This window comes from Ictalurus punctatus, chromosome 11 (genome assembly GCF_001660625.3).
Source record: "Ictalurus punctatus breed USDA103 chromosome 11, Coco_2.0, whole genome shotgun sequence".
Taxonomy (NCBI): domain Eukaryota; kingdom Metazoa; phylum Chordata; class Actinopteri; order Siluriformes; family Ictaluridae; genus Ictalurus; species Ictalurus punctatus.
In genome coordinates, this window is record NC_030426.2 from 17,283,699 (window position 1) to 17,297,681 (window position 13,983).

General features: G+C 40.2%; 1 protein-coding gene across 14 annotated transcripts in view; it reads left to right on the plus strand.

The window, feature by feature from the left end:
- The window catches only part of lpp (LIM domain containing preferred translocation partner in lipoma), a 239,637-nt gene that overhangs the window by 175,433 nt on the left and 50,221 nt on the right, over positions 1 to 13,983 (plus strand). For all 14 annotated transcript variants that reach the window (XM_053683518.1, XM_053683523.1, XM_053683517.1 and 11 more), the window contains one exon: positions 3,640 to 4,215. In XM_053683518.1, coding sequence (XP_053539493.1) covers positions 3,640 to 4,215 — 576 coding nt within the window. The remainder of the gene's footprint in view (positions 1 to 3,639; positions 4,216 to 13,983) is intronic.

A 13,983-nucleotide genomic window follows, 5' to 3' on the forward strand; every position in this document is an offset into this window, starting at 1 on the left:
GCCATTTCAGTTTGTACAGATTTTAACATTACAAAATGTTCAAGGGATGAAAACTTACTCAGGCCACTATATTTATGGCTGTAATCCATCCATAATAGTGCAGCATCCTCAGTAGTTATAGTACATTATAGTTGCTTGTATTCTTTGTGTAACTGTACCTTAATTAGAGGTACTTAATCAAAAGTGGGACCAAAGTTTATTCAATCAATTCAATTCAATTTTATTTGTATGGTGCTTTTTACAACGGACATTGTCTCAAAGCAGCTTTACAGAAATATATAAACACAAGATACAGATTTTAAGTGTGTGAATTTATCCCAATTGAGCAAGCCGGTGGCGACGGTGGCAAGAAAAAACTCCCTAAGATGTTAAGAGGAAGAAACCTTGAGAGGAACCAGACTCAGAAGGGAACCCATCCTCATCTGGGTAACAACAGATAGTTTGAAAGTAAACGAAAGTTCATTCTGGTTTACAATACTAGACATTCAAAAAGCGAAACAAAAAGCAAGTCTTGCAGTACATATACCACAGCCTTGTCCTTTAGCTGTACATTCAAAAGCTCTATGAATTATGTAGTGAAGCTGATGCTGAGGCTCTGTGTGCCGCTTATGAGAAACAGACTGAAATAAACACTGATCCTCATTTGAATGGTTAATTTAATGAACCACAGGAAGGATGACCGAAACCATGGGGTTTACGCTTGGTGTCAGAACAACACTGCGAACAGTCATCAAAGGTCACAGAGGTGTCTTTTTCATTTCTGCAGCCTACGGCTTTATTCTCATCAAGAGATAAAGTCAGTAATTGATTTCTTTTTCAGTGTCTGTAGGCAGTAACCTAAAAAGAAGAGCGTAGGTTAATGACAGTTAGTTTGTAGGTCATTAGAGAGTTTGACACTAGAGCAGTGCTCCTATTAGACTTTGATTCGTTATTCTGAGTATTGTATATCACGGGATCTGATGTATTCAGGCTTTAGATAGCTCAGTGCTAAATTTGTGCCTGTGTGCTAAATTAGCAAAGCACCAGCAAAAAAGTCATAAGGTTTTTTTTGTGTAATTTTGGGCCTGTCACGTTATTAATTACAGGTCTTTTGGCAAGTCAATTTAATGGCCGAACTTGTTCGTAGCCTCCAAACAATGGTTGAGAGAAATCTTTTTTTCCATATGAAACCGCTCAGATGCACCTAACCCACTTTGCTCGGCAAATAGCATTTAGCATGCCAACCATCTAGCATGAATGATGCAACATTGCTTCTTCCTGCATAACCAAACTGATTATGCTGATTATGTGAATGGAGAGCTTGACTAAATGATAAAAAAAAAAACATATTAACAAGCACATTTTCTCCATAGATGTCCTCAAATAAAACGTGAAAAAAAGTGCTCAAGGCTACCACACTATCACAGGATGTATTACTCAGTGTTTCATCATACTGTAAAATTAGAGCTCAGTCCCGGCAGTCCTCATTTAACTGGTTAGTTGCGTCTACTATAGATGTAAAGAGTCAGACAAGTACTGAAAAGGAACAAAAATAGAACTCAAACCTTGTCACACCTTCAAACAATGCATCATACCCTCATGTTATAAAAAATCCTGTCACTGAGCGTCATTGCTATTTGTCTTGTCTATGACTACTGCCAAAATGGCAAATTGTTATTATCCTGCCCGGAAGCACGAAGAAAGAACCATTCTTACTAATTCAGCTGAACTGCAGCACTTTGTCTGAATCAGCTCAGTCCACTGCTGAGGAAGACCAAGTGCACAAATCTCTCTGATTTAGTCCGCTATCCCATGCAGGCAGCTAACGTCAGCACAAGTGTCAGGTCGCCCATCACTGCTCTTTCTTCTTCCACCAAAACAGCCCTGGCCTTCTGCCTTGTGTTTTATTAGCTGTACTTTATGATTGGATGTTCCCCAGGCAGGCTAGGCTCATGGCTGATGCACTTGTCCTGAAGATGGATAGCTGCTGGACAGGCTGGATAATTACTTGCACTGTAAGCCGCAGGCTGAATAAATCATATCATAGTTGAGTTGTGTGCGTGAGCCGCCTTGATGTTCTCGAGGATCCCTTTTCATGTTAGTGCTGCTCTTCTTGATATGCACTGTCACATAAAAGCATGATGTGACCTGATCTACAACTTGCAGGGTTTTTGAGCTGTTAAGGTCATGAGATTTAACCCAGGCTGACATTTTACACAGAAAATCAATCGTATCCATGGGAAAAGCTCATCAGAAAGACGTTTCAATGCAGTAACTGATGTGCGGTTCAGGTTTCATTGAGGAAAATCTTACCATCCAGTTTGTCAAAAGGCAAATGTGAATCCATTAAATGTTCCGCAAAAGTTTTAAAGATGCGCAATCAAAGAGCACTAGACGAAGACTCACATTCTCTTTAAAAGGTGAAATTCCTTTTAGAGACAAATTTAGGAGTACTGACAAAAACGTTGCTCTTTCTTATGGAACTTCAGTTAGCAGTTGAAGCAGAGTTCGATCACAGTGTAATTTTAGTTATTTGGTGCATTTTCTTAGTAATTTACCAACACCTGAGGGAAATTGTGATATTCCAGACAGTATTGTCCATATAATAGACTTAAGGAGTATAAGCTAGGCGGCACAGTGCCGCAACACATAGCATTGCTGCATCACTACTCCAGGATAGCCAGCTAGATCCTGGGTTCACGTTACTGTCTGTCCAGAGATATGTACTAGTACACGCTCCTCTTGTCTGTGTGGGTTTTCCTCTGGGTTCTCTGGTTTCTTCCTACTTCCCAAAAACGTGCTGGTAGGTGGACTGGCTATGCTAAATTGGCTCTTGTGACTGTGTCCCATCTAGGATGTATTCCTGCCTCACACTCAGTGTTCATGCTAGATCCACAGTGACTTGGAGCAGAATAACATGATTACTGAAAATAAATGAATCTTTTCTCTACAACATATTTATTTTCTTTGAGAGGAAGCTAACAACGCTTACCTAACAACTAATAATCCATGAGCCTTTTTTGTAAGAGGGTATTCAACCATTTTTTGCTTTGTTTTGCATCAATTCAAGTGTAATATGTGCTAATTCAATATTAGTGTAAAACCAGGTGGCTATAAACCCCACTATATAGTGCACTATATGGGCAAAATTCACATCTGGACACCTGACCAATCACACCTATATGTGCTTGTTGAACATCCTGTTCCAGATTTAGTCCCCCTTTCCTGTTATAATAAGCTCCGCTCTTCTGGGAAGGCTATCCATTAGATTTTGGTGGATGTGGGGTTATGTGCTCATTCAGCCGCAAGAGCTAGTGAGGTCTGGCACTGAGGAATCCAGGGGGTTGAAGTCAGGGCAAACCATGTTTTAATGGACCTTGTTTTGTGCACAGGGTCATTGTCATGTTAGAACAGGTTTGGGCCTCTTAGTTCCCGAAAGGAAACTGTAATGCTGCAGCATACAAAAACATTGTGTGCTTCCAACTTTGTGGCGGAAGTTTGGGGAAGACCCATATATAGATGGATGATCAGGTCTTCACATACCTTTGGCCTTATAGTGTACTGTATGTTAATAAATATGCTTTCTGTCAGCTGACACCTATTTAGTTCATTTTGCTTAATGTTTGTTTAAGACCTAATCCCATTATTCTCTTTGGACAGCATTCTGCCACCCTACCGGCGATGAGCCCCACCGCTCCTGTTACAGGCTACAAGCGCATGGTTATCCCCACCCAACCACCTCTGACTGCCACCAAAAAGTCCACTCCCAAGCCTCAGGCACCTCCATCTGCTGCTCCAGCCTCCTCTCCATCTCCTTCCTCACGGCCTCAGCAGCCAGTTCCTGCCTCCTACAGTACGGCTTCTACCCCCAGTCAGCCCACGTTCAGTGTACAGGCACGAGCAGCTCAGCCTGGCCCTCAGCAGCAGCAGCAGCAGCAGCAGCCTGGCCGAGCCACGTATGCACAGGGGCAATACACACCGGCCCAGCCTCGAGGCCCCGACTTTGCATACGGGCCTCCACAGCCCACTTTCTCCCCAGCTGGAGGGTACCATGAGCAACACTATGGTGGGGCTCCAGCCCATGGAAGCCAGAACACTTGGAGAGCTGAGCCAAGCCACCATGCTGTACAACCACACAATCAGAGCTACCAGCCTTCTGCCCCAAAGAAGACCTACATCACCGATTCTCCTGCCAGCATGGCACCTTATGGAGCAGGAGCCATGGGAGCTCAGAAGGTAGGCACAGTCTGCTAACATCACTCGTAGTGGTAAACAAATTACAAAACCTTTTACACAAAAATATTGATTTCACTCCGTTTAGACTACAGTAGGTAATGTGTGCAAAGTGCCTTAAAGTAAATCCAGTCATTTTCTGTCTTATTATTGACATCAACTATTGACAGCTATTTGATGCACTGAGTCCACACTTTGTATTCTTGTTACACGAGAGATCCATGGCCATGAGGGAAAACAGGAAGTGGAAACAGAAAGAGCAGTTAGCTACCCCACACTTTTGTAGAGAGCTAGGGACTAACAGAGGTATGTTCAATTATAATAGCAGGAAATCTGCATTTACCAGACCTGGCAAGATCCCTTTCAACCCCAGATGGTTAGGGGGTTGTTAGGTGCCGAGTTCTATTGCCCCATGGTTCAAGATGCAAAGACGGTCTCAAAGAAATTCTAAAACTAATACATCACTATACCTAGTTGCAACACTAAAGTAATGCCATCACTATGATGTACTTGAATAAGGTTACTTCATATTTGATGAGATTGGCCAGAGTCTTGGGGGATCCAGAGCCTATCCCGGGAATATGTGAGGCGGGAACAGACCCTGGATGGGACACCAGTCCATGACAGGGCACCATGCACTCGTACTCATTCGATCCTAATGGCAATTAGAAGTCAATCCACCTGCTTGCAAGACTTTAGGAGGTGGAAAACTTTGCAATTATAATTGTTGAAAATCCCATTGCACCACATTTGATGCTAAGTATTATGGGAAAGAACATTCTTTATACCCCAAGCCATTATTGCTGAATTGTTATTCAGATCTTTCCAAGAATATCTTGCTCAGGATTTAAAAAACAATCCAGTCAGGTTACCGCAGTCTGACTCACAGTTGGTAATATGCACCCTGGGATGGGACGTTATCTGGCAACTACTTGGATTAATCATTTTTTCATAGGCTTTTAATATCTTAAGCATGGTTCTAACTAAAATATCTCATATTTGTTTTTCAATTCCTTACTTCTGTTTTTGTGGTTCACGATATTACTAGGTTTGCAGTGAGTCACCATGAGGGATTTTTTTCCCCTTCCATACGGCTTGCATGAACACTTCATAGCAGTGATCTAATATCAGAAACAAACAGGGCCCATGGATTTTTTGAAGGATAACTTCCATATAACTGCATGAAATACACCAAATCTTACTCCAGTGAGACACTTCTAGTGGTATCCATGCACACATACTCTCACGGCTGTATGTGGTTCTGAACAGACCCTTGAGTCTCCTCTAATTCAAGGATTTTATTCTCGAACTGGTACAAACATTTGCAGTCCAGCCATCGGGGAATAGCTCATCAAGGACTGTGTTTTTATTAAACCCAAATTAAATACCACGTTGCAGAAAGCATTGTTATGTATTAAGAAAGCTAATTAATATTGTTGAAAACAAAAAGTGCATTTTGCCTGTAGATTACTGCTCTGCTCCCAGTGTGGCATATAAAGTAAACGACAGGCGTAGATTCTAGATCTGAAGCCCTTGTTTTGCTTTTGGACCAATTAAAAAAAAAAAAAAGAAGAAGTTTTGAATGTGTGCTGATTACTTTGATAATAGATGAAAATGAAAAGGAAAATTTCAAAACAAGGAACCACATTAATGTGGCCCCACAAAACGAGTGTTCCATTTAAACTCTTCTTTATACCAGAGGCAGGGAAACACATATGGCTTAGAAATCATTAGCACAGAAGGATTTGTTTGGAAGATGCACTGGATTTTTGGATATTTATCTGTGTCTACAGTCAGAGTAAAGAGTATATAACCATTTCACTCTGTACATTAATAGATCCATTAGCGTCGGAGATAATATTAGTTCAATGTAAAGAGAAATAAATGAGCGAGAGACAGGAGGTGAGAAAGGGAGGGGCCTGTTCATTTGTTTCTTTCAGCTCAAATGGGTTAAAGTCAAAAAGCCATAGCGATAAACAGAATGATATCCAGAAAGAGAGAGCGTTTCAAGCAGAATTTAACCACCTAACAGCAAATCAAATCCAACCTCCATCTGCCACTCCATTCTGCAATCCTCTTTCTGCAATCAATTTTTTTTTGCCAACAGGCAAGCTCTTAGTCATAAACCTATTTCTAAATGCACATAACCATTGAAAAATTTGGAGAAATGCAATACCTAATAAATAAATACGTACCTAAAAACACTACTAACAAGATTTAAACCTTCTTCTTCTCATCTAGATCATCAGAATTATAGATAAATGATGTTGCCAAGATCACTTTGTCTACACAGTCATTGAGATTTATAGATTAAAATGATGTCAAAGTACATTTGTGAGATCAGGAGAGATCTCCCAGTTTAGTAGTACATTGATATTTGGTTGCAAGTGCAATGCGTAAGTATTGTGTTTGAGTGTTGGGGCAACACGTTGTTACAGTGCATACTTGGATTTGATCCTGAGCTCAGGTGTTTCCCCCACATCAACGATCAGACGTATGCTATGCTAAATTACCCCCGAGTGTGAATGTGTTTGTGCATAATATCCTTCTATGGCCTGTTGTCCCATCCAGGGTCTTTACCTGCTTCACATCGAGTGTTTCTATGATGGGCTCCAGATCCACCATGGCCCTGAACAAGATAAAGTGCTTACTGAAGATGAATGAAAGTTTTCTCTCTGATTAGTCAGAAATATTGTATTATTTTCATTTGGACTTTTATGCAAGAGGTTTCAGGAAAGGCTGTAGCATGGGATAGTCTGAAAACGGAACGTTATTTGCAAACATCTTCATTTATGTATTCAATCGCTTATTAATACAGTTATTCTTCTATTCATTTCATTTGTATGATTGCTGTGCTCTTGGAAAATTGCACTCGTCTGCTGAAATGAAGACATTACTACACGATAAAAAACATAAATAAAAGAATGTTCAAAACGTGGAATGAAGACGTTTTGAAATAAGGGGATTTCATTTGGAAAGGTGGACCTCTGCACATAAAGCCTCAGTAGATACGTTATGAATATTCCTCTTAGCAGCCTTCCTTAGTCTTTCTCTTTATTTGTGAAATATGATGAGCATGAGTTTTCACATGGTGAGCTCTGATCGCTGGGGCTGCTTTGGTGTTGCTCGGATTATTCATCTTGATAACCTTGTTCAAGTGACTCGAGTGTGTAGTTCATTAACATGACGCCACAGCGCTCAGCATGAAGGCCCCTACCTGCCCGCTGATCACACTGGTATGTGGGTACACACAGCTGTCACACCAACTGCAACTGCTCATCCTCAAGATGCACACACAGCCAGCAGAAATGTCAGTGTGGTTTGGTAGAAATGTGACAACACTTGCAAATACTGTAGAATAAAATACACACACACACACAAGCGCATCTGACTCTAAAACTTGACTGTTGACTGGGAGCCCTCCATGATCCTTAAAAACGTTTTCGTATTTTGCATCATATCCATTCTTAGCAGATTTCACTGAGCTTGATTCCAATAAATAGCTTTTCCTGCTTGTTTTATATCTTATTTATGAACAAAATCTACATTAAAGCAGTGACATGAGTAGAATTAGACTCAAGTGAAACTGTAAAAGCTGTAAACTTTGTCTTCAGCCATCAATCTGTTTAGGAACAGTGTCAAAATGTTAAAGCGAGTTGTTTTTCCTCTTAATCTTTTCACTTTTGCTGTCATATACAGCGATGCTCTGGTTTACACTGCAGGGGGTCTCTGCTGTGAGTTGTGTATCTCATTACCAAAATCCTGGGTCATTTATAAAAGGTCACCGTCGTTAGAAGTCTATAATAACAGTTCTGACTGGCTGAGCCCTCAGGATCTGCTCTCCGATTGGGTCTTTGATGGGAATAGTAAGGTGTATAGGAAGCCGCACAGCTCAAGGACACTTAATTAGGCACTTAAATCCTCTGAAATATGTTTGATGTCTGTTTTGAAAAAAGTGCTGCAAATTTCACGGTGACTGCTTAATTAAACAAATTCCATTTGTGTACATCTTTCAGGCTTAAACCCTGCTTCTTATTCTTTCTCTCGCTTTAAATTGGAAGGAGGCTAAGCTGGATGATCGCTCGTGTTATTGCCGAGCTTGAGCGACATTAGACTGGGGGATTTCAATTTAATATTGCTGAACCCCTGCAGGCCCCTAGAAGGTCAAACATTCACTTCTGCTTTTCCTGTGCCTGACATCGCTCCTATATTCCTCCATCTCCCTTCGAACTTCTCTTTCCTTGGTGACCCAGATAACAAACCTGGCTTTGACCCGGTCAGCACCTTCTCAAAATAAACCCCTGCTAGAACATCGGGCGCTACTGATCTGAGGAGGCTTTCTTCGATTACACGGCGTTCACATTCAGGTCATCTTTGTCGTCACCGTCACACCAACACCCAACATTAAAGAACCTAATGACCTTTGACTTTTAACGCGGGTCAGCGTAACAAATATGAAAGGAATTTTCATGTAGGTTTGATATAGGCATTATAAGTGGTGTGTGTAGAAATTTAGTTTGCTCCTCATTTGTGACAAGTACATTAAAAACCGATTAACTACATATACCTTTTGATCCTTTGGCCCACAGACAAGTGTGTAGTAACTGCTAAACCATCTGTTGGTTCTCTAGCTTCTAATGTTGCCTCTAGTTTTACACTCCTGAAGTTTATTGCCTGGTTTCCCTCTGAGAAGAATCCCTGCCTCTGTCAATACCCTGATTGGTGGCTTTGTACTATGTAGGCCACTAGTGCTGGTATGGAATCTAAACAATATGTGGTGTCTCTTTTGGATTTGAATGATAACAACCACTATTAAGCATGTAGACACACTGATAGCACATGACAGTTGCTATTATAGGTCATTTAATAGATATTAATATGTCACCCAAAGAGAGTTGTAGCCCTTGGTAAACCTGGCAGCTATCCAAGAGGTGAATGGGGTGATTATATGATGGAAAGTTCCATAAATTAGCTATGATCAGTTATAAGTGGTTAAGGAGAGTATAATCAGTTGTAATTGCACCCAGATGAGAGATACAAGGGGTTTATTATGTGGTTTCTTTGCATTTCTACATTTTATGTTTACATGAGTCCACACTTCACAGGAAAATAAATACAATCTTTGAAGTTTAAACTTCTTCAAAGTTGCGATTAGTGGAAAGTTTTGCAGTTGCTTAATTATTGACTTGTGTAGACTCCAAAGGTCCGGTAAGTGTGAAGTGAAGTGTGCACTGACTGCAGGGTGGGAATTGAAAACAGAGCAGCCATTGTTTAATTCGTTTGGCACAAGTCGAGACCCATGTCCAGCTTTGACACGCCGCATGATCTGTTCCTGAAGAGCTGCTTCTGTTAGCTTTTTCAGGAAGGAACTATAGGGCATTTTTTCCAGGAAAAAACAAAAACAGTTCTCAGTTGCGCAGTATGCAGTAACTCTGATGCTGCGGCTAAAATTGTTAAAGTTTTGTGTAAAGTTTGTTGTAGGCCACTTAGGGGGCGATTCAATTTCAATAAATTATTAAATGACTATTATTATCTTACTTTTTTGTTTGAGCTAGTCTTTTCACTATTATTCCCATCCATTTGATTGGAGTTGAAATGGTATGACAGTGCTAATAGACGCTTTCTATCTATTTGAGTATTAAAAATCATAATGGAAACTTTAACTCTTAAAGCTTTAAGTGGGTTCCCTATGCTTTCAAGGATAGCAGAAGTGCCTCCACGTGTGCATTTGCTGTGGGGTCTCTCTGAGATCCTGTTTAGTTTAAAAGTCCCATCACTCAAGTGGAACATTGTGACAGTCAGCACTCACAGTCGAAGAGGCTTTATTAAGGTAATAACTGTGCTTCTGATGAAGGCGTTGTCTACTTTCTAGGTGACATTATCATCATTTATCAAAGATGTGCTGAGAGACACCCCCCCCCCCCCCCCCCCTCCTTGTCATGGGTCTAATACTTCATGGAACTAGATTCTGGCTCCTCATTTGACTGAGATGAGAATGATTGACCTACTGGTATGTCATTTGTTTTGCCTGAAATTGCTTCCTCTTTAATAAGCCTCCTCAAAAGCCCAACTGGTTGCTTATTAATCTCCCTGAAAGAGCAGCACCTTTTAGGAAGGTAACATTATTGCAATAATGATACATTAGTGGTACCGAGGTCCTGTCTGTGGGATTTGTATTGAGGGTTTTATTCATAACCCAGTTATCATAGAAAAGGTTGATTATAGCTCCTTGTGCTTAATTGACCTGTTCTAATCCCTTTATTTGGAATTTAAGATGGCTAGCAGTGATTAAATACATATTTAACTATGGCCCCATGCCCTATTAATGTCACATAGTGTGTGCTGTAGCTTTTTTAATCTCATACTAAATAGTTTCAGATCTTCAAACAAAATACAACAAAAAAAAGGCAACCTGAGAAAACACACAATACAGTTTTTATTAATTGAAGTAAAAAAAGTTATCCAACACCTATCACTTGTGTGAAAAACTAATTGCCCCCTCAAGATTTAAATCTGCTTGTGCCACCTTTAGCAGCAATAACTGCAACCGAATGCTTCTGATAACTGGAGATCAGTCTTTCACAGCACTGTGGTGGAATTTTTTTCCCACTCTTCTTTTCAAGCATGGTCTGCCTGTTTAAGGTCCTGCCACAGCATCTCAAGGACTTTGACTAGGCCTATCCAAAACTTTAATTTAGCTTTTTTTGAGTCTTTCAGAGGTGGACTGACTCCTGTGCTTTGGATCATTGTCTTGCTGCATAATCCAGTTGCACTTGACTTTCAATTTATGGACTGAACACCACAGTATATTCTCCCAAGAGGTTTGAGGATCATCAAGGTGTGTTTTGGTAAAACTCAAACGAGCTTTAATGTTGTTCTGGGTTAGCAGTGGTTTTCACCTCACCACTCTTCCATGGATGCCATTTTTTGCCCAGTGACTTTCTGATAGTGGAGTCATGAACAGTGACCTTTACTGATGCAAGAGAGGCCTGTAGTTCCTTTGATGTTGTCCTTTGCGCTTTTGTGACTTGTTGGATGAGTCATTGCAGTGCTCTTGGACGAATTTTGGAAGGTCAGCCACTTCTAGGAAGCCACTACTGAGTTTTTTTCCATTTGGAGATAATGGCTCTCACTGTGGTTCTTTGTAACCCTTCCCAGACTGATGTATTTCAATCACCTTCTTCTTCATCATTTCTGGAATTTCATTCAACTTTGCCATATTTTTTTACTGTGTAAGACCTTTTAACCAAGTTCATACTGTTGAAAAAATTCTATTTAAGTGTTGATTTGATTGAACAGGGTTTGCAGTAATCAGGCCTGGTTGCGTCAAGTCCAACTGAACCCCGTTATGAATGCACATGTTTCATAGATTTGGGGAATTTGTAACTACGGGGGCAAATACATTTTCACACAGGCCCCGTTGGTACTGGATAACTGTTTTGCTTCAATAAATAACCTCATCATTTAAAAACTGTATTGTATGTTTACTCAGGTTGCCTTTGTTTTATATTATATTTCGTTTAAAGATCTAAAACTATTTATAATGAGATATACACAAACCAGAAGAAATCAGGATGGGACAAATACTTTTTCACACCACTGTAGTATTAAGTAGCTCCTTCAGAATTTAAGGTTCTCAACATTATTATTCTTTTTTAAATGTAGCATTAGGCAGTCTTTAGTCACTGATTTAATATCAGCCCCTCATGGATTTAAGCATTTAGCAGAATAGCGAACACCATTATGGTGTTTTAAGTGAGCGAGCACACAAGCGCAATACATAGAGTCATTATAAATAAGTAAATGATAAATATTTCATGCCATAAGTTTTACTTTAAGGCACTGTGTTAATTATAATAAAGACTGTCAATATCAAATAGTGTTAAACTACCATATATTATACAGCAGTACTGTGGAATTCTCTATTCTGATTGATCAGAAGACATTGATTCATTTTTAATAGCAGCAGCTCTGGCAGTAGTGCCAAATGCAAGGCAAATCGCCGCTTTATTTAAATGTGCTTGGTCTAATACATTTATCATTTAAGTAGAAATAGCGATTATATTAGCACTGTGACCTTCTATGGCAGATGCTCCTCATAATCCAAGTCTAATAAGAAACAGATTTTAAAAATGTGTTGTTTATTGACAAAAAAGAAAAGTCTGATCACTGATGTGGTACATTTTTCAGTGAGGAGACATTCATTTAGCCTTTTTGTCCTATTAGCGTAAAGAGAAAGTGAGGGAACGGGTGTTTAGTTCTGCTGTAATGTAAAAGATGAGCAAAATTAACTTTGAGGTAGAAAATCCACCTCATTAAATGTAACATTAAACAGATTATTATTTTTTTAAAAGTATGATTTCTTATAATGCCATGTTGAGTTTTATTCCTTATTTATGCGTACTCGAATGGGTTACATGCGTGCAGATGTTTCCTTTCAAAGCAAAGCAGTTTGGTTTATAATTCATGTCGTTCATGGCCCGTATTATAAATCACTCTTTAACCAATAACATCCTGCTGTTTTCCCCTCATTTTTACCAAGCACACACATTCAAATCGTACTTGTGCGTGTTTGTGCACTCATGCCTGCATGTTGTGTGTGCACGTGTTCACATATGTGTGTCTGTATTCAGTCAGAGTAGGTGTTAATCTGTAATTGTGTCAGACAGTTACTGTACATACCATTAGTTTGACAAGAGTGAATTAATCAACTCACTCTTCTAAATGAGATAAAAATAGGGGGAGCAGCAAGGATTAAAAACACTTAGGAGATTAGGAGGATGGGGTTATTATTAAGTAGTACATATGCCACATGGCGCTTGCCTGCTGGGGGTAGACTAGCAGGAAACACAGGCGAGAAGAGCTGATAGAGATCTGGGAGGGAGCAGGGTCTCAGTCTTTACGTAACACACACACACACAGATTCAATTACACGGCTGAAAAACAGCTTCAAGGTACAGATTGTCTTCTCCAACCAGCAATGGACCGCTACTCGGGGAGATTTGTTCTATTTCTGCTTAATTCAATTTGAGATAAGTTATGTTAGTGAAGTTCTCGTTATGGAGCGATCGTTCTGTTCCAAGCAGCACATACAACTTTGTCAATGAAGTCCATGTGTGGCACGTCGTCACCTCATCGGCGCTGCAGCAGATGTCTTTTTCTCTCATTCTGCTGAATACGGCTGGTAGCTTTGCACCTTATGACAAGTGATCGTTTCCATTAGGCACTGGCTGGTTGTGTGCTGTGATTGGTGCGTTTTTGGGGTGGCTAAGAGTGTGTGTGTGTGTGTGTTTGATTGATGGGGTATGGGTTTAAGTGTATCTGGCTGCTGAATGTTTCAGCGAGCAAAGTTCACACACGCACGTTGGAGCACTAGTATACCCTGATATTCTCACGGCTCTTTTTGGGGTGAGTAATGTAGTGCAGGAACAAGACGGCGCCCCTCCTACGAGTATGGGCATCATATAAAACTTGATCATTGCTGACTACACACTGGCAGACCCATGTGCACGTACATGCACCGACCTCTTTATTAGGAACACCTGTATCCCTGCTCGTTCATGCAGTTTATACATATATCAGCAGCGTAGCACATAAAATCTTGTATATACAGGTCATTCAGTTAACATTCACATCAAACATGAGAATGGAAGGAAAATGGGATCTCTGTGACTGACTCTTTATAAGTCTGGTAAGCAGGAAATCGCCTCAGAATACACAGCACATCAAACCTTAAAGCAGATGGGCTACAACAGCGGAAACCACATCAGG